Source organism: Rhea americana, unplaced genomic scaffold, assembly GCF_003343005.1.
Source record: "Rhea americana isolate MKP2758 unplaced genomic scaffold, rheAme1 scaffold_124, whole genome shotgun sequence".
NCBI classification, from domain to species: Eukaryota; Metazoa; Chordata; class Aves; order Rheiformes; family Rheidae; genus Rhea; species Rhea americana.
The window spans coordinates 97,905-120,209 of record NW_028185306.1 but is presented as its reverse complement, the minus strand read 5'-3'; the positions used below and the strand labels follow the sequence as shown (position 1 = coordinate 120,209).

At 34.5% G+C, this 22,305-nt stretch overlaps 1 protein-coding gene across 8 annotated transcripts in view; it reads right to left on the bottom strand.

Annotated features, from left to right (window-relative positions):
• The window catches only part of LOC146600254 (sodium channel protein type 1 subunit alpha), a 68,932-nt gene that overhangs the window by 3,261 nt on the left and 43,366 nt on the right, over nt 1-22,305 (bottom strand). For all 8 annotated transcript variants that reach the window (XM_085325838.1, XM_085325841.1, XM_085325843.1 and 5 more), the window contains 3 exons: nt 10,440-10,721; nt 3,101-3,154; nt 2,634-2,771 (listed from right to left, as the gene is read on the bottom strand). In XM_085325838.1, the coding sequence (XP_085181964.1) occupies nt 2,634-2,771; nt 3,101-3,154; nt 10,440-10,721 (474 nt within the window). The remainder of the gene's footprint in view (nt 1-2,633; nt 2,772-3,100; nt 3,155-10,439; nt 10,722-22,305) is intronic.

Sequence of the window (22,305 nt, the reverse complement as noted above, 5' to 3'; positions counted from 1 at the left end):
GTATGTTGTCAGTAATGATGAACAGGACATCTATGTAAGCACATGTACTGACCTTCAGCATCATATGTTTGTCAGACTTAACTTTAAATACTGGACACTAACTAGGAAGTGGCATGACCAAGCTAGGCAATGTTTAAAGTTACTCTGACTGGATCATTTAGATCTGCAGAGAACTCAGATACTGTTAGGCAATGTGGATATTGCTCCCAAGAGTCTAGACACTGATTCTTAGCATTTTTTATTTAGTGGCAGCTGAAAGTCAAAATACAGCTTGTTGCCAGCTTCAGTAGTTTGGTGACCCATAATTGTCTCAGGCATATGTAAGGAAGCAGCAGTCAGAAAAAAAAACATACTTTATGTATTCAGTAATATTCCTACTCTAAAATGATGCAGGGGTATTTGCAACGGTAAACATCAGATATGCCGAGTTATGATTCTGTTTTCTGAAAATTCAAATGGCACAAATATTTTAAAAGATAGATGTTGTTCCTTGATGCTTTGGGGTAGCCTGTCTAGTAAAACAAGAGCAAGGATAAAGTACGTATCCTTGCAATAATTTTGGTTATGTATTATATGGTAGTGTTGACATCCATTAGTATCATTCTTTTAAATGCAACCGAATTGGCTTTGCATACATTTGATAAATACTAGGTGTATATTCAACATGAACTCTGATTATTTTATAGATCTTGTGTTGGCTTAGTTTCTCCACATCATGTGGCAGTACTGCAAATGAGTAATCTTAAAGGTTCATGCAAAATCTTCTAAAATGCTCATTATTTATGGAATTGACAGGAAACATCATCTAAGGCCTAYTGTCTTCTGATTAGTTCTGAAACAAACGTAACATTAATATCTTAGAAAAAGTTAACACATTAACTTTGAGACAAACATAAAAATGTCATGTATCTGAGGCTTTGAGTTACCTATCAATTTCAGGTTAAACCTGGAATTATTTTGATGTAGGCAGCAATTTCCTGAAAAGCAAGAAGACTGTCTGGGGAAAAATCCCTTACTTCATTAAATATTGCTGTTGGCAATCTAAGCATTTAATCCAGGAGTTGTCTGCTGAAAATCCAATACTGCATGCCACAGAAAAACAGTAATGTGACATTTTTCTACAGTTATTTCCTCAGACTCCAACAAATCGTTTCCAGGAAGTGATATGGAAAATAGCATCTGAGAGAATCTCTATCTCATTATGAGTGGTTAAATGCTATCATTTCTCATCTGTGAGTACAGTGAAACAAAGAAAGCGGACAAATTCAGCATGTGAATGCCTCAGTGCTTTAGATACCTCTGGTTTAGCAATGACAGTTAACACTGAGGCTCAAAGTCTTCAAGGTTCTTGAGAAAGTGGGCTTCCAGGCTTTGGAGAAACTCAACTAGAGAGAAGCAGTCTTGATACTGTTAACAGTAAAGTGCCCTCTTTTAATTCTTTTGATTGACTTCTGTGCGTAATGAAATTCTTAGCAAATGCCAGAACTGGCCTTTGGGGTCTGACTGTGGAGATAAAAAGATATATATGGGACCTCCATGGTACCCTAACCAAAATCCACTGCCCATCATAACAGGAGATGGCTTGAATGAAAACTCATCAGACTCTACATATCTCTTTGAGTTCATGTTTCCCAGATAAAAATAAGAGACCTGCAGACATCTAATTGCAGGAATGTCTATGAACACAGAGGCCTGGATGGCAGCCCTTTTTTGGATAGGCGCTTAGGAACTGGTATTGATGACATGGGAATGTGTGCACTATGCACTACACAGGCTCCCTAATCATATACCTRTTGGTGACTAGCTTGTATAACTTCCAAAATCTTTCTGTGGGTCTGTTGCTAGTGGYTTAAACCCAAGAAAGTGAGGAAGTCCAGTGAATGTAATGAAAGAAATATGAATGAAAGAAAATTAAATGCAATTTTAATGAAGTATTTTAGTAGATCATAGATTATTTTTCACTTTAACTGTCTAAACAATTTACAGAAAATTATTTTAAGGGTGAGCATTTGATACTCAGACTACCTATACTAGCAAGATTCTCAACATCTGCACTACCAAATGGTAAAAAAAGCCCTTAAACAGTTACAGATCAGTCCCGTTCTGTATCATTCTATATTGTTCAGTACCACGAAACAACTTGTGTGAGCCACTGAATACTCAGGATCATTTAAACAGTATCTGTAGTAGTATGTAGAAATAATGCTTTATCTTTCAAAAACAGGTAGCTAATAATAGCTTTAAAAAATTCATAATGATAAACTCATTATAAATCAAGAAAAAATTACTTGCACTCAATGAAAAATCAAGAACTTTTGAGTGCTTGAATGCAGAAGCCTAAATCAGCAGTTTGATCATATAAAGAGATTTCATTAAGTTTAGTCATGAAAAAGCAGATGACTTGAAGAAGACTCAACAGGACATTGAAAACAGAAGAGTGTGTTCCATTCACTACGATGCAGRGTCTTACAAAGTTAATACATATTATAGCTTGGTTAAGATTTTATATCATARTGTTCTTCAGCTTTTTCAATTTTGAACAAAGCTTGGGTATACATTCTATATATTATGAACCTTTGAAAATCAATGTTTTGCAGTATCTTTAGAAGGAAAAGGAAATACTTAATACTTATCTTCTTTTTTTGTTGATTGAAGTTATCAATGATGACACCAATGAACAGGTTCAGGGTGAAAAAAGACCCAAAAATGATAAAGATGACAAAATACAAATACATGTACAGGTTGTCTTCATACTTGGGTTGCATTAATACCTAAGGGAAAAAAAATGGAATATCATTCCTAAAATTTCCTACGAAAATTTCAACTGAATGAGCAGCAAAATATCCAGAATATCTTGTATTTAGACAATATCTTTGTTACTTAAATCARTGTATTTTTGTCCATTATATCTACTGCCAACAGCATCTGGCAGTTCAGTTTCAGTTTTCAACAATTTTTTACAGTAGAATTTGTCTCAGATYATTTAATTTGGTTGATTCTATTATATAGATACTAATTGCTTTTGTAAGATATGTAAATATATATTTGTTGATAGCATACCTCAAGAAAAAAGGTACTTTAAAATATTTGCAGTACTTACATCTCTTGAATCAATAGCTGCATACATAATATCCATCCAGCCTTTAAATGTAGCCTGTAAATAGTACACACTTATTTAAGCRTATTGCTTTAAGAAAGTTATACAACTAATTCCAACAACTGAGCACAGTACCAGAAATTATTAGCATAACRTAAAATTTTTTGATAATTTAATCTCTTAGCTTACTTCAGAGCTGCTTAGCAGATACACTACTGTGCCCTCCTTATTTGTSTCTATATATGAGCAGTGACATATAGGCAGTAAGTATAACCAACTAATTTATCACAAATGATAGAATGCAGTATCATTTTAATGAATTAAATGTTCATCAAAGTCTCATCARTGGTGAAGGTTGTGTACAGCGAGAAACAGCCTTTGTAACTCAGTTGCCACCAGTAAAGACTGATGTGTMGTCCTTCCCTCTCACATCAGTCAGAAAGGTGGCAGTCAAAGGGAACCAAAGATCTGATGGGCTCAGAAAAGGCAGATATCTTCCTATTGATCTTCTGATTTCTCTACCTGATCTACCTGAAATCTACCCAGATTTAGTGATTCTGTTTTTACTTTAGATACAGTTGATTGTGTTTTACCTCTGTAAAACATATCCCTCAAATATGTTCAGAGATGAACAAGAGTGTATGTGTGCTTCAAAGACYGAAGATCCCTAATAGGTAGTAGCATTTAGTTAACTTTTATAGCCATTTCCTCTGCCCCAAATGTGTAAATTTTCACATTTCACAYTGAGGTGCATGTTGCTTCATCTGAGGTTTCAAGATAGAAAGGCATTTTCATTGTTGTGGCAATTTGTTCTCTTTTGAAGGAGTCAACAGTGTCAGCAACATGTCCAAACAYATATGTACAAGTAAAAATCACTGTTTTTCATCCAGTTGTGCCCAGAATAAAGAAACAAAGATCTGAGGTAGTTCTTTGTCACTTAATCCCTATTATAATCTTTCTAAACAAGGCTGCAGGTGATTGATTGCTTCATGTTCTTTGTAATAGAGACCAGTGGCAGGCACAAGTTGAGAACAGGACATTCTCCATCCATGATTGTTCTTGTATCATCTCCAGCATCTTGAGGCTTCTTTACTAGTGGGAGTTTCAAGAAAATTTTGCTTATGCAGTGTACAAAGCAAGTGGCATCATCATAAAATGGACTTCAAATGAGAAGYTATTTTCTTAAGGAAAAGTAGTCTCTTAAATTTCTGAAATGGTAGAATATTAAAACAAGTAGAATTATCCTGAGATACAAGTCCAACATGCAACAACTTGCACACTTTTGGGCCAACACACAAAAGATGAAATAATTCAGGCAAYGTATGGTATGATAGTGAATTCAAAATGCAGTATTAGAGGATCAATAAATCACCAATAAATCCAAAAAAGTGAAACTCTCAGCTAAACAATCTGAAGTCCCTGTAGAATATTTGGACTGCCAGAGAGGTAGGATCAACTTTATTTAAGTAATTCCTAACAGATGGTTAACTTGTTCTGAAGGACTTTCATGATGGACACACCACAAAATCATCAAAAATAACTATTCCAGCACTTGCCTTTATTGTGTTTACAAGTATCTAAATCCTCTTGTTGGCATTTATGACTGTCATTTCTTGTCCTAGCCACCACAGATGTGGAGAARAGAGTACTACTATCCTTTGTGCAGCACCTTTTACTTATTTCACAATTATTTTAATGTTGCTTTTCTTCTTTAGGCCAACCACTGTGCATCTTCTAGGTAGATCTTGTGTTCCAGAACTGTGATCATTCGTATTATTTTCTTCTGGAGTCTACCTGACTGATTTATCTCCTGAAGTATCATCCATTATGTGCATTTTTTGGAACAGCATGACTTTGAAATCAGCTCTTCCACTTGAAACACTAAATGCAAATAACAGGCATACTTTTACATCAGAAAGATGGTGCAAGTGATGGAGAGGCTATGCAAAGTGTGTGCTGTTGCTTCTGATTCAGGTGCATGATGCTTGAATCCTTGCATATCATTTTTAGTCAACGTGGAATTATTTTTTGTAAGCTTATCAGTGTAACTTAGACTAACTAAAGTGGAATGAAAAAAMCCCACCTAATTTTAAATACTAAGCTTCACCATCATCTATTGATAAAAGTAAAAAAAAATATTCCATTATAAACAGACAGTACTCCTTAGTTAGAGGTAGGAAGAAGATCTGAAGAACTGTCAGAGCTGTTGTAGGCTTTGTTGTTATTGTTGTTGTTGTTGTTATTATTAAAAAGGAGACTTGATAGTGGGGACTGAAAAGATTTAAATATGTTACTATCTGGTAGTTAAACATATCTAAAATAAAGTCTGTATTTGCCACAACTCAGTTAAATAAACCTATGAAAAATTACCATACTTGAAGAAGAAAAAAAACAAAAGTAAAAATTAAAATGATGAATGGTTTCTTTCAATAATAAAATATGCTCCCTCATCGTATCTTTTGTTTTTTCTTTCATACCCTTCTTGTGAATCATTAGAAAACTATGAATATAATCATCATAATGCAAAAATGTTTACATTAGTTGGGAGCTTAGCTGCRAACAAACCTCATTCTGTAATTTCCAAAGCAGAAGCCACAGCTCAGTAGGAGAATTTTCATTTTTAAGTATGTTGCCTGAGTAAAGCAGAACAACTGAACTGGAGGTTCATTGTCAAGGTATCAAATTTAATGAAAGAGTGTCATTTCTACTGCAGTCAGTAGATGCTTATGCCTCCTTATGTTAGGCTTGAATTTGTCTGCAATGATTTTTCTTTAACATGAAAAAAGTTTTGTTTGGGCATTTGTGCATACTGAATAGAAAACAACACATGACCATGACTGAGAGATCAACATCTTAGTTTCCCTTTTGGATATTCAGTTATACAGATGTATATTCTCAGTGACAGAAATTTAAATTGGGAGTAATTCATTGATTTCAAAGATTATGGCAGTGTAACTGAGATCAGCATCAGTTCCAAATGTTTTTCCTACAAGAAAATTTGAAAGACATACATAAATCCAAACTTAGTTAGAAAAACAACAACACAAAAATCATCCAACTTACTTTACTGTTGTTAAAAGTATATCAACTTTTTTCCCTGATGAATAATTTCCAATTATAGTATTATAAGTAACATTGGAGTTAYACCACTCTGTTTCTTTACCAGAAATAGCTGTCAGGAATATTCTCATTCCCTCTGAGATACAATAGTGTCTTCTTTTTAAAATACTAACCTGTTGGAGCTTTGAAGCCATCCTAAACTCTCTGATAGCTCTACACTTCATCTTAGGATTTTTTTTTTTACCCTACACTCACTTACTAAGATCTGTTTTATAATGTATATAATAYTGTGTTTTGAGATCCACTTGTTTGCTACATATTATTGTGGTAAGCAGCTAGGCTTCCAGGAGATTTACTTACCAAAGAATCCAAACACTAGGATGCACATTTATCTTATAAAGGCATAACGCTGTAAAAGTATCCGGGCAGATGCCACATCTCTTTGTGCACACCTACCTCTTCCTCTTCACTTACTGATGCATGAGAATTGTGAAAGGAGTTTCTCCAGCAGMTCTGTCTTTGCTTTGATGCTTCTCTTTAGGGACAGAGAAATATTCATACAAGTTCCAACCAAAAAGTGAAAAAAGAACTTTGCAGATCCACATAGACCAACATGAGCTATGCTGGATCATATAAGATAAAATTTTGTAACAGAAACAGTTGTGAACTAGTATGACCTATGGCATGAATATTTACACTCCAGTTGAATATATCCAATTGTAAATTATGTAAAACTTTTGGAAAATGGTATTATCTCTGATCACCAAAGTCTATAAAATTTGTAACATTGATAGCACATATTGTTAGCCTGTATTTTGGGGCAGAAAAGAATTACAACATTGCTATCAATATCATGGATTTTCCAGCCAAAAAATAAAAAACATGCAAAAAAACCCCAATATGCAAACCAAGATTAGTTTATCTCCTTTTCTGAAGTCCCTCTAGGAGTCCATTCGTCCCCCCCCCACCAAAGAAACTCAAGAAGGAGCTTCTCAGAGACTTACTTTGACATAAAAATCCACAGTGACATATTTCCGATCTATTTTTGGAGCCTAGAATATTTCTTTCTAAAATTATCTCCCAGTTCTTTTGAGTAGTTCTGTATGAAATGTCTATGTTTAATTCCAGCAAGGTGCAAGTTCATGATTCAGAAGAACGTTTTTTCATGGAACTCATATGTATTTCCCAGAAAACTAAGCTCTTCAGTCCCAGGTTTTGCATGTTTTCAGATTTGTTTTTGTTTTTGTTTTTTTTTTTTATGGTCATGAAAGGTACCACTTCCAGTAATATCCCCTTCAAATAGAAAACATTGGTGATCTAGGAAATACGGATTTATCTCATATTACCTATAATCCAAAAAAGCTGAAGGAATTTATAGTTTTCTTCTTTGAATAACTCAAAAGGTATAAATTGGGGGAGAACAAAAAATACTGGATTGTAAAACACAACTTTCTGTTGCTGCTAGTCTTGTGCAAAAAGGAACTTGTAGCTRTAATTCCTCTATTGACAGTTATCACTGTGTTCATCATTAGAAACATGGTAACCCTCTCTGGGGTTATTCTCAGATCCCTCAAAACCTAAATAAAAGTCTTTGCCTTAGTTTGTTAAGGCAGAGAACCAAGTCACTTCAGARGACTTTTCAACTAATGATTAAGATGTAAAGAATGGCCCTTAATGTTTACACTGAGAGCACAGAAAGTATATCCACTGGAAACTATGATTTTTTAATCAGATTTTTTAGACTTAATATCTTATTTGAGCTAAATACCCAGCTTCAAATAGCTTCATCTGTTTCTGATATATTAGTGGATCCCTCTAATTAATTATTATATTTTTTTTTACTAGAAGCTGACTAAAAAGGGTMGGTAAGTCTAAGATTATGATATACCTATTCACTTCTCATATTTCTTCAGAATATCATGGCCTTAGAAGTCTGTACTGGATCCACATCTAAAGTGTTTTATGTATCAAACAGAAGATCACTTTAAAAATATCTTCCTTGATTAAACTGATGCAGAGAATCTCAGATACTTATGAATTGTGGCCATATAGTATTCTAAAGGGTGAAAAAAATGTGAAAAACAGTGCAAAGACCATAGCTTCTTCAAATTTCAAAGCATTAATTTAATTAATTAATTRAAGTATCAAGTTGATACTTACTTTTCTTTGCCCTAGGGCTTTTATCATTCCATAACTGCAAAATCACTGCTACTAGTGTATTTTCTAAACCCTAAAAGGTTTAGTAACCTTTTAACCTTAGCAGGGCCCAGTGTTTTTTTTCATGCAGGGACAGAAGTGTCCTTCTTTTTTTCTTTCTTTTTTTTTTTTTTTTTNTTAATTTAATTAATTAATTAAAGTATCAAGTTGATACTTACTTTTCTTTGCCCTAGGGCTTTTATCATTCCATAACTGCAAAATCACTGCTACTATGCAGGGACAGAAGTGTCCTTCTTTTTTTCTTTCTTTTTTTTTTTTTTTTGGCATGTAAAACACAAAATCTCTTCACACTTTTACATACATTTTAGTAAAACAGAAAAACTAAGCAGTGTCACTGAAATCCTACTCTCACAATAAACTCCATCCACTGATGGAGTTTTTCACACATCCACCTGTGTGAAATAGTACTCATACGACATTGCAGAGTTTTTTTTAAAAATGGCTTTTCCTCCTATGATAGCTGGGTCCCCCTCTTTGTAGGTCTAGATTAATTTTCCCATTTGGAAGCACGGGAACAACAGGCAAATTTCTCTCAACCTGGCTCCTCAAGCAATGCAATTAGTTAAGTATCTAAGTTTTCATGTCAGAAATACTTTCTGTTGTCACCATTGGAGTGAAGATGGTATCAATTACATGTAATTGAGACACTAAAGTGTATGTTACCCTGCAAATAGCTGAGGGGTGGTGATAAAAGCCATAAGCCAGGAAAAAGGGTCCCTGGTCTTACCCCTGTCCCAGAAGAGACCAGGTTACTAYTAGAAGAGATGCAGATGTGGGAAGAGTTTTGCTTATCTTAGAATCAGTAGGTTTGGAAGGGACCTCTGGAGATCATCTAGTCCAACCCTCAGCATAGCCTTGTACRGGGATTGAACTCATGACCTTGGCATTAGCAGCATCATGCTCTAACCAGCTGAGCTAAACCTGCCACCAAATGCCTTCCTTCTCCTGAGCATGCCTAATAAAGCATTCTGAAGTTCCTTTCCCCATTCTTGGCCARTGGATTTCAAAAATCAGACTTAGAGAAAGAAATATTCAAGGTCTTTCTAATACAACCCAATTTTGTATTCAGTAATGTATGTATTTTCTTTAATACTGATGGTTCCTCTCTGCTCTTCCCTGATGTGACAGTAACTAATCACAATGAAATTTAAATTGTCGGAGTTATCAGAGTCACCCGGGTGAGACACTATGATATTAGCTGGAAGGGGCAGTTCATGATCCTCAGAACTATTGTTTTAGATCCTCTGCAGGCCCACATCAATYACTGCGCTGGATAACTGAACTAAAATGTTAACTAAACTAAAAAAGGGAAACTACTGCCTTAGACAATAAACCTCAGAAAAACAGAGCTTGCTGACTGCGTGTAACTCAGGTTAGAGTCCAGCATTTTGTTGACTAAAGCTGGGACAGACTGTAAGCTATTCTAAAACATAAAGCAGTAGCTAATACTCCGAGAACACAATTTTTGATAGTGAAGACATAACTTACAGTGTGTATCCACATGTATTTGACACTCTTTTCTTCCTTCTGGTTTTGCTAAATAAACTCCACTAGGTGCTAATGCACAAAATACTAGGGAAAATATTCCATAGGTTATACTATATAATGTTTTTTTCTCCTATTTCTTTTCCTAATGAGAAATTTCTTCTTAGATCACATAAGTCTGCACTCGTGGCAGCCACATTACTGAGAAGGGATTTCCTATCATGAATTCTTTTCTGTGACTTAATTAAACCAATGCAGATTTTTGATTTTCAGCAACAGTAAAACTTAAAGTATTCAATACCTCTAGAAACTCTTAAAGTTAGAAGGGGCTGGAGGACTGAAGGAGATACAAATGGGAAGACTAAAAATGTTCTGTTGGATGTCCTAAAAATTCTTTATTCTTAGTAGCCTCTATCTGCTGCTTACTATGAAAAGAGTAATCAGTTATTAATGCAGTGGTATTACCAAGTCACAGATAAAAATCATCAGGTAAATATATATCTTTTCCATTTTTGGAGCTAGTATTGCTTTTCACTATTACATATAAATAGTAAGAGGTATATAAAGAGTGATCACTTACTACTTGAAGCAAAGAAAGATACCCAAATCCTACATTATCAAAGTTTACTTTCACGTTTTTCCATCGGGCACTTTGATTGTTTTTTATGAGTTCCTCGCACTGACTAAAATTGTTGATTTGGTCGACTTCAAACCTCTCATCGGTTGTGGTGTTAACACAGTAGTAGAACTTCCCAGCAAACAGATTTACTCCCATGATGCTGAAAATTAGCCAGAATATAAGACAAACGAGAAGCACGTTCATGATGGATGGAATTGCTCCTAAAAGGGCATTCACAACCACCTAGTACACAAATACAGGGGGGGGAAAAAAAGAGTGTAAGAATACTTACAGCAATAAAGTTTTGTATACTGTTTTACCAATGCTTAATAAATGTTTGTTAAGAAACTAATACTATAAATGTTAATGCAATACATTGATAATTGTAGCATTGCACTGTTCTTTTAAACACTTAACATTAGTATATGTTATGAAAGAAAAATAAGTGAGAAAAATAAAATAGTTAAAAGTAAAACAAAATAGAAGACCTGGTGGTAGTAAGATGGAAGCCTGACACTGATGTGTTCTATATAAAAAAGAGATATGTGTTAAATACAAATACAGAAATAATAATAATCTAAAAATGCAATAAATTATAGCTTAAAAATGATTTTTTWAAAAGTGGCAACCTGTAGATTTGATCAACATAGTTTTGAAATTTAAGCTGAAAACACAAATGCCATGAATCTAGAAACTAAGGTCTCTATTAAGAAGATTATGCAGGAATATACATATCTTTATTGCCTTATTGATCCATGCAAGATTATAACAAAGATTAAYTTCTTTGTATAGAAAAGCAAGACAGTTTTGCAATATGTTTCTATTTGAACCAACATAATTTATTTCAAGCTCCAGTCTTATTGTTTCATTTATTGAGTTTAAGCCAGTAACACTCTTCATTTATCTAAAGAAGGACAAGTATCAAGGACATATTTAGGATTTTGATTTTGCATTTTAAATTATTTTTGGCTAGTTGCCTCCTCAGTCCCTTGTAGGCAAGAGGTCAATAATTACTTACATAGAAAAAATATATTTTCTAAGAGATATAGTAATTGCATGTGTCTGTCAGATCTACTAAAACTTTTGTGGTATCTGCTTGGCTGAACAGCTGAGCAATCACTCTTAAATATCCAAAACCAGATCTCTCCATTACTAGTTGCATTTTATTTTAAATTTTATTTTCTTCTCTGTAAAACCTTATGACCTTGTAGGAATATAAATAAAATATATACTAGGGGTCTGTTTCTCAGTAATCCAATCCCTGCAGTAAGGCAGGAATGGATTGGGGTGGGTACTTGGGGTGTATTAACGTGTCTTATTCCATCTTTGCTGGCCCTGCTTTCTGCAGCATGCAGGAATCTTCCCCACTGTCAATATGATTTCCAGCAAGGTCAAAGCTGCTCGGTCTTACTACCTGTATTTCACAGCCTCTTGAAGGCCTTTGGAAGTAGAGTGTTSTGGCAGTGTTACTTGTCACTCAGCACCCTCCTCCTCCCAAATGTTATGGTCAGGATTTAGGACCTGTTTAAAGATCTTAGATAGAAATGTTATTTTCAGGGTGTAATTGCTTCTCATTTTAAGGACCTCCTCTATTGCCAGAGGGTTGAAATGGGAGCTTACTGTAACAGAGAATTATCCTCTCATTTATAAAAACCTGAATGTTTAAAGATTTAACTTTTAACGGCAGCTTCTAGTTTTGATGGTAACTTTAAAGGAAGCATGCTTGCATTGTTGAGATTTCTATTACAGAAAATGTGAAGTATTTAAGTCGTGTGCATAAGCTAGACATTTATTAAAATTTTTGTTTAAAAAGGCTAATAAGGTCTGAACATAAGAATCCCAGTCTCAAAGGACTGAGCGAAATCTTGTCTTATTATCCAGTAGGGGGGAATAAATATGTTGCTATTTATGTTGATGAAATTGAGAACAACATAAAAATTAGGAATGATTCTGGAATTTATTCTTAGTCTGACCTGATCTATGTCACTGCATTATGGTATTGCTGTTTTGAAATTCTAGGCCAGCTAGTGCCTGTATCCTGTTCACGATGCATTATATGGATTGAGATTCATCTGTTTTGTCTTAATGAGAAACCTGAAAATAGAAATGTCAAGAGAGGAAGATGGGGATTTATTCACACAACTCAAATAAATTAAGGATACGTGCACTCACAGTAAAGAATGGTTTTGCTGTATAAATTGAATGCCTGTGGCAGTTACCTTATTAACAACCCTGAGATCCATTGGACCACAGCACAGATCCAGAACAGGCAGCAGAATACTAACAGCTACAGTAGTTGTTACAACAGTTTTGACTTGATAATAGTTGTAGAAGGAAAGATTTCTACAAAATGCCATCAGTGTCTCACATCTTCAGATGAACACATAATGCAGTCTCTCTACTGAGACTGCCAAAGAAAGAAGCCACATGTTCTTATATAAGAACTGAACAGCTTCCAGCAACTGTTCCACCAACGGTTCCAACAACTTAATTCATATAGGTCACTGAATACCCATCAAATGGTAACAATTTTTGGTCACTACTGACCTGGCCTGGATGCGAACTGGTGACCTAGAGATGAAAGGCTCTGTATCCTATTACCAACCCCTTGAGCTATCCAGTCCCCCTGGAAGGTTTTTTAAGAAAAGAAGAAAAGAAAATTAAAACTTTTAGAAGTTGTTTTCTGTTTGTGTTTTTTGTTTTGTTTTTGTTTATTCTTTTTGCACCAGTGTTAAGCTTCTGCCCTACCTATGTACAATGTAAAACTGGATTTTTACATGCTGGTCAGATGCTACGGGCCTCACTGTTAAGTCACTTTGTCCACTTTGGGAAGAAGCCTTTCATTTCTTCAACATGTACAGTTGGAGGCAATCACTTTTTCAGTGTTTTTTTTTATTTATTTACATTTTCTGTGCTGTATTCGGGAACACCTGAGGTATATTAGGATAATAAGGATATTATCTTACMTAATAAATACCAAGAAGGCACCCATACATATACAAACACAACACCTTCACACATAAATTACTGCAAATGGACATCAAAAAAAGAGAACCAATTAAAAAGTGAACTGAATGCAGAAGAGAAGTCAAGTAGCATTTCTTCATCAGTTAAACAGTTTAACAAATAAAAACCTGCCAGTCTCATCTTGTTGGAAATGAGTTGAGAACTTCATTTTTTTTGCTCTTTCTTCAAATCTAGATCAAATGTATGTGATCCTAAATGTAATTTTTAAGGGGCTGTTCTCTTTGGTCTATTTTCTGTTATTCCTTGATATTGAATTGAATGCAAATAAGTTGGAAAAAGATTTTTTCAGAGTTTTCCTTTCAAAATTACCTATGCATTCCCTCAGGGCTAGGGATGGTGTGTGCCAGGTTCATTTGAGAGAGCAAGCTGAGTCTGCGCATTCACCTTTCTATGGCCTCAAGTATAGGGAATGGCAGTAAGTAACAGTGAGAAGCAACATCTGACACCTGCAAAATCAAGTGGAATCTAGATCTTAAGTCTCAGTCAGTATTTATCCAGAAAAAAAAATGTGGGAAACCATAATGACTCTTCTAAGAAGAAAGCACTATCTCATATATATTTACACAGCTTTTTTTTTGTTTAGACTTCCATAACGTTCATCTTCCAAGCGTCAGATATGTATGTAAGATTCAAGAATTACTGTGATGCTAGCTGTATGTCTAATCTTCTAGCTGACATGAAACTATGCCAATCCAATTTGGTAGTTCAGTTAGTTGTTGTTTGTATCTTTTTTTTAGACTGCTGACCAAAGAAGACAGCATGTTTAGATGCATAGCATGAGGAATGTGCACTGGAATATGCAAATTAACAGTTTATCCCTGCTACATAAGTAGGTTATAAGGAAGTAKTATTAGATTCAGMCTTGCTATAYGACAGGACCTAAAGCATGTAATGAGTCTCATAGATGCAACTGAATTATAGGTCTCACAGCAAAACAGTTTCAATAGCTCCTGGCATCTCAGCAACTACAGGCTTCCTAGGAACTCTGACATTACATCTGATTAATGGATATATCAAGGCCTCCTGATATCTGTAAACAAACCTGGAACAATCTTTAGCAGTACTTAACAATTTTGTCAGTAAAATTTGTAGCTTCTTTACAGAAGTTCCAAACTCTTTGTCCCTGGTATGAAAGAGAAGGAAGCTACCATCTTTTAAGTAAAAAGAAAGATTATAGGATTAAGTCTGGAATGTTCTTTGTGATAAAAATGAAAAACTGTCTACTTCATTTGCTTCCACTTTGGGAGTCATCAGCTTATATTTTTATAATCTAAATAAAGATGTTCACCAAAAATTTGATCTCGTATCTCAGTTCTCTGAAGGAGCCTATTTATAGAAGGCTAGAAAGGTTATTAAACTGTTATGATTCCTCAGGTTTTTTTTCTGTACATACTTTCTTAAATAAGATGTACAGAAGCATGGAAAGTGAAACAATTTTTACTTCAGCTGTACCTTTATGGATGAAAGCAAGTTTTGTCTTCTCTGCATGCTTAGTAAATGACTATAACAAGTGTGGGATATGTTCCTCCCATATGCAATTCCTTACTAGCTTAGACAGCCTAAGAAAACCTTCAATAATTTAAAAGAAGAAGAAGAAAGAGTAGGCTTGAATACACATATCTCAGAGATGAAGAGTTTCTCTCTCTTTAAGTGACTGTCTGCATAGTCATGCAGTCATAGACTTCCTGCAGTGCATTTTACAAAAAGCCCTTCATGTCTCTCAGCAGTACAAAGGCTGAAGACCCACCTGTTCCTAGGCTGCAGAGAGAATTTGGCAATCGTATAACTAGCATTAGGAAAGAAAATCTATTATSACTCAAATGAGCCTCTGAAATTGCCTTGGGTGGGATTTGAGAGTGACTTCTAAGTCTTGCCTAGTCTTGAACAAATATAACATAAGAACATTGCCATAAGATCACAAATCTCTTCTGCTCACCTGGCCAATGTCCAGAGGTACATAAATCTCTCAGAGAGAGCATGAAGACAGATGATGTAGTGAGCAAGTAGCCATTGGTTTATACGCTTGGCCCATTGTTTTTTATGCTTGGCCTGTCACAGAGGTAAGACGCTGGAATGAGTAAGTAGTCATGCAAGGAGTGGAAAGGAATAGAGGCTCAGATGACATCCGTGATCTGAGTTTAGCATGTTCACGTAGAACAATGGATAAATTATTTGGTGACTTCACAATAAGAAGGTTAGAAGATGCTGAAACCTTCTTCAAATATGGCTGAGTTGAGGGAATGGAGGAAAAGACAAAACGAATACAGTAACTTTCCTAGTCCGGAGATCAAAAGCACATCTGAGTAAGACCAYAGAGAAAGCCTGTATCTGCATCAAAAAGATGGTGCTATCTGGTAGGCCAAAGCAAAGAATCATTGGAACTAATCTTTGTCCTGAAAGCTATCACCTCCTGCTCTCTGCGTTCATGAATCAACAGCTTGAAGTGGCTCAGCCCATCAGCTGATTTATTTTTATTATGCATAAGCATACCACCAGTGTGTCACTCATTAGCCAAGCACCAACACAATGACATCAGCTGTCCAGTAGCTTGAATTCAATGTATGGCTCTCCTTCATGTAAATTTAACTGATCTCTTTTTCACTGTCTCATGAATTCTCCTACCAGAGCTCATCCTCTATCATATGTATACTGTTCATTTTCTAATTTACTCATCACTAAACATGGGTACATGTACCAATTGAACTAGGTCAGAAATATGCAATAGGAATTTTTCAATTTACAGATGGTGTTTTCCAAAGGGGGGGGGGAAGACTTTTGGTAATTGCACAGTAAATCCAAATATCCAAAACAAATTGCACAGTAAATCCAAATTCAAAACATGAATCAACCTATTGAAAACCCCCTTTGAAAGGTAATGAGAAATGCAAGAGGTAATGTAGAGATATAAAGCAGAAGGTCCCAAGAATTCTTTAAATACCTTCCAAAAAATACTCGAATGGCTCCTCAGTCTTCAGGATGAAATTCTTCTCATAATTGTGTTTATGAAGAATGGGGAATTTCCTGAAGCTCTCTTGCAGAGTATCTCATTGTTATCTTTTCATACTTTGGGGTTCAGAGGTGGCATGGTGGTTTCTGGCTTTTCACTACTCGAATTATATAGGTAAGGATAATCTGGAACCTTGTAGATGTGTAATGTGATGTAAAACAGAGCACTAGATTTCTAGAAGAGAAGTACCTTAGGAAATGTGCAAATTCTTATTTGATTTGTTAAGTAAAAAGAGGAAATGCATGCACTTGCAGGGCAAATTCTTAATCAACAAACAAAATCAACAGAAAGAAATCTCAGCAAAAATAAATTTCATCTATTATCAGACCATCCACCACTGTAGTGAAGACGTTTGCTTGTATGCAGGTTTGTGCTCAAGTTAACAATGGTGCAGGTGAGCTTAAACATTTAAATAATTCAAATTAAAAAGTGCAAAATCCTTAAAATAATTCAGTTGGAAGGTGGCCAGATGATAACTATTTGAGTTCATTTTTATCATGACAACATCTTGTGGCAGCACTGAAATGATATCAGCAATGTGCTGTCCCTAAGTAATGTGTAAACATTCTCTACCAAAATAATTTTAGCCAGGTAGGAGATAGATTTGACTTGTGAAAGAGTAAATTATAGCCATTAAAATCAATTCAAGATTTCTGCTGACAGTTTACTCCAAACACAATGATTTATACATAAGCATACAGATGCATACAGAAGAACACAGAATTTTGTCCTCTTTAAACTTAAGAACTGGAATCTAAAAATTAGTGTATAGGAGACGATTTAAAACAAGGTATGAATTTCAAAGAACTGGCACTTCAGTGGTAAAGCAGGAGTGGCATATGAACTTCTCCTGTTTCAAAATCCCCCAAGTTTGAAAAATAGAAGTACTGTTTTCTCAGTAAACCTGACACTTGGGAGCAACCTGTTTTCTTAAAAAAAGGAGAAAAGAAAAAAAAAAGGCTCAAATAATTTATCAGTAACTACTCATTTTTCAAAGTGTATACATGCAAAGTAAACATGTGCAGGTAGTGCAGTGCATATTCCCTTTGTGTATTTATAGTGCTGGTTTGAAAAAACAGGGAAATTTGTGTCTCTGCAGTATCATKGGAGGGCAGCAGCCTCACTCATGGTCTACCTTCCCTCATGTGTCCTATGAMGTTTTATAAAGCGGATGAGGGAGGGCTCAGCAGGAGCTTAGTTCCTCTCAGTTGAAGAGTAAAAACATTAGATAGATAAGAAGTTCTTTGTGCTGAAGTGATAAAGTATATGTACTGTCCCACAGTGGTAACGTAGATAGGAATTTTTATTCAAAGATAATATTCTTCCCTCATTCTGTCCTCATTTGCATCATCAGATATGTTTTATTATCTGATAAAAAATTTGGAAAAAGATAAGGTGTCTTTACAGAGAGAGAGATGGTCTTTTGGTTGTTTTATATGCCAATCTGTGATTTAATCAGGCATCTCAAAATCATATAGTTTCTCATTGTGTAGGTTGGAACTGATACTTTAGGATGGAAGTAATACATCCTCAGATGTAATAAGAAATTGGGAAGATTGCTGCATATATATGATGACCAGACACGAGCTGGACATAGAGGCAACAGAGGATGGGAATTAGATACTTCTGTGAGAGGAAGTATCTGTCTGCTTGACATCTTCCAAATAATGACTGAGGAGAGAACGTATGGTGACTCTAAAAGTGTGGTTAAAAGTTGTTAAAAGCTTCTCATTTCCAGTAAATTACTCTCCAGTATAAAATCTTAAAGGATTTTTTGTGAGAAATTCTCCAACTTGTCTCTCACAAACAGAAATCAGGGTGATGAACCACGTTTGTATGAATTTATAATCTATAATCTGATAGTTACTGATTTTTTTAATCTAACCTCCTACTSAAAGCATGTATAAAAGATCAGGTTGTTCTGGGACTTGTCTACTCAAGTCTTGAACACGTCCAAGGATAGAGATTCCCAAGTGTCTCTGAAAAACCTGTTCCACTATTTATTTACCTCATGGTTAGAAAAATAAAAGAAAGAAAGAAAAATCCTGCCTAATGAGAATTGCCTGTGTTCCAACTTGTGCCCGTTGCCTTTTGTGCTAGTGCTGCACACGCCTAAGAAGAGGATCTTTGTCTTCTCTGTATCCTCCAATCAAAAATTAGAGCTATTTCATGGAATTTGGCTTTAAAAAGTGCATATTCAGTAGTAAAAGAACTAGAGTTTTGCTGTGAATTCACCTTTGCTACATAATTTTTGTTAATGCCATGTATCTCCATATAATCTATTCTTAAATATGTGAGCTGCGATTATGCAAGCCTAGGAAAAAAAAATAGAAGAATGTTTATAACAGTTAGAAGCAAGGGAAGAGACAAATCTTATCCAAGCTTATTTGAGCAAACTAACTCTTTTATCCTTAATTCAGTACCACTAAAATGTACAAAAAAGAAAGTATGTAAAAGGAAGTAACAACAGTGAAAATAGAATGTTATTTAAATCAAGAAAATTATCACGGAAAGTTTTTTCATGAAAGAGACCATGAAGGAAATGAATGCATGTGTCAAAGTCTTCGAAATGGCACGTGAAACAGCTGACATGAAACAACTGGAAAATTGGAGCATCAAATGACAAGATTTATGACAAAGTTTTCAGTTTTCTGACTAAAATGAAGACTGTGTTAAGGACATGGGGTGAAAATTATAAGAAATCTACTTTTTAGAGCAGCAAGTAGAAAAAAGCTTTGGAGTTAACGGAGAATATGCAAAGAATAAGACAGGCAGATGGAAAGGATCGGAGAGACCTTGACAAGGAGGAACAACTTAGTCTTAACAACAGTGAAATACAAAGTTGAAGCAAGAGACAAAAGATCTCAGAGGAAAAGAAAATGGCTTTCTGAGCAAGGCAACGCGGTCATTTCCACTTTTCCTTACTTGCTTGTTGTACAAGCATGGCTGACTTTGCAGAATGCCTGCGGTACCCTTTTTTATTCATGAACAGGCTACTAAAAACAAACTACACTTTTACATTTAATGAGATACTGGGGTTCCTAGAGCAACTTTAATTCTGTTTCTTACCAGAGATCAAGCATATGACAAAATACTTTTCAAGACATAATATAGGAAAAGATATTATTTAACATACTGTATGAGGAAAGATAGTAATTATCTGCCAAGCAGTGCATCACATGGCAGCGGTTATATGAGAAAACCCATAAATATTGTTAACACATGTGAACTTCAAAAAGAATAAATAACTGATGCAGGAACAATATCTTTAAATTTCACTGGATGTAGTGAAAAAATAACATTTTCCTCTTGCTGTTGCATAAATATATTTTCCTTTATTTTGCCTTTAAAAATGCTAATAAAAGTATAAACTATATTATATATCTCTTAAAAAATTTCATTACATTGTGATCCTAAAAGTAAGAAATTTCTTTCGAGCTACAACAAACAWACATACATCTTGACAAAAATCATGTTTCAATTATATAAGGAACTCCTTCAGAAGTTCTCTTCTAATTGAAGAAGTATAGTCTAAGAAAAATCTCAAAATCCTAAAATATTTCCTTTYTGATTTATGAACATCTATACACAAAGTCTTTTTACACTGAATTTGGTAAATTTTGTGTTTCAGGAAACATAGGCTTCCTGTAGACTTTCCTTAACACTCGAAAGTAGTGAATAACATCACTCAACAAAATATATTTCTTTATAAATGTAAGGGAAACTAGCAGAACTTAATCTTGAGAGTGAATATACARTTCATAACTGTGACAAAAGATGCTAACCTTACAGTGAATCATGTTTATATTGATGCAGCATTTACACTGAAGCTATAAAAGAATGCTGCACAAGCAATATCCTCTTGCAGCTGGTGCTTGCGAACAGTATAGTCAAAGATCTTTTTTTCCCTAAAGATATGATAATGAACGCAAATTTTTGAATCACCAACATTTCTCTCGCATAACTTTTCTAAACTCCAAAGAAGATGCTATAAAAATAATGCTCAGAAAGTTACTGGATTTTCAATGAAAATTATAAACATTAATTTCCAACACAGACCAGTTCCTATCACAATGAAGACTGAAGGCCAATAATAAGTATTTACAACTCCCTGAATGTCCTATTTTCTCATAACTTTCTTCCCTTTATCTGCTCAGTTCCTTTCTACTTGAACTATTGTGATKCTGCGAGAGAGATTCTAAGGAATAAGGATGCCATACGATGTCTCGTGTGATATAAAAATACTTAGAGTGATTTACTTAAGTAACGTATATGAGTTTAAAAGTTTCTGTAAAGATTTAAACTACAATTATATAAATATCTGTACTTGTGATTATTCAGATCACAGTATCATTTATGGTATTATAAATAAYGTTCAAAATTTATTCGATGGGATATTTTCAAATGTTTGTAACTATAAACTGAGTAACAGAGTAAAGCACAGATCTTTCAAAAACACTCTAAAAGCTAGATTTTTAGTTAAAAAGAAAAACACTTTTTATCAGTAAAAGAGTATCTGAAAATCTAAAAGCAGCTGAAATACCTTTCTTGTGCAAAAGGAACTCAGATAATTCAAAATAACCGTCCTGATTTTCTCAAAAGTTTTCACGTTACTTTTGTAACATTAGAAATTTCAAATGATTATTTTCAGAGATTGAAAGCAATTAAGATAGGGTGACTGTATAAACTAACACTGCTGTTACTAAGATTCTCCAAAAAGATATCTCCTTCCTAAAATTAAATACACAATGTAGTGATTTGTCACACTGTAAATATTAAGTGTAGAAAAGGGGGAAATACTGTACCCATAATATAGATAAGGGGAGGAACCAGTGCTCCACCCCATCCCAGTTGAAGAAAGGTTATCCTATATGAAATAGAAATATATAGCTTGTTATTAGTCATGAATCTGTAATGACAGACACTTGATGTTATGTTTTATAACGAATCATATGAGAAATTGTTGTTTTCCTACTAATGAAGTTTGGAGAACTCTTGAAAATGTCTCGTTATCGCTTTCCTCGTAAGGGAATCTAAGGAATCTGTTGAATTTTAGAGGATATTTAAGACATCAAATACTTTAATTTAGTTTTACATGTTATGAAATTGGACTGGAAATTTGAAATACAGTAAGTGTTTAAAGCCATCAGCCAGAAATATGCATAAGGCATGCAAAACTGAAAGTGCAAGTGGTTTTCAGATTGTTTGCTGCCTTCTACTATTTCTCTAATAAATAAATCAAGCACGGCATGACATGCTTTATTTTGTGAAATTACACACAAATGCATGCGTTATTGTCACTTAATTCTCTAATTCAGCAAAGCAATGTATATTCAGTATTCTACATTTACAAGTAGCATACCAATTCAGAACTAGCGCAAAAGCATTATGTTGCAAGTACTAAAAAGCTAAACAAAAAGCAATGGCTATATTCAAATCTCAGTTTGCAGATAGTTCTGCTCAGTACATACATTAATTGAGATAAGAATATAAACCCTATGATAGATATTTGAATTAAATGAAAGCAATTCTTTACTTTGCCTTCCAGCATCTGAGTGGAGTTGGTTTTGAGATTCATTATAGAAAGTATTAAAATTTCTCAGAATGCAGTATATTAGCAGATATTTTAAATGCCCTTAGTATGGCAAAATTCACTTAGAGCAAGCACAAGCTATGAACCACTTATATCTGTTTTGGTACAAATGATTCATACATCCTACGTTGGTTCCATGAAGAGGATTTGTTTAACCCACTCTTGAAACAATGTATTTGCAAAATTAACTTGTAACTGTG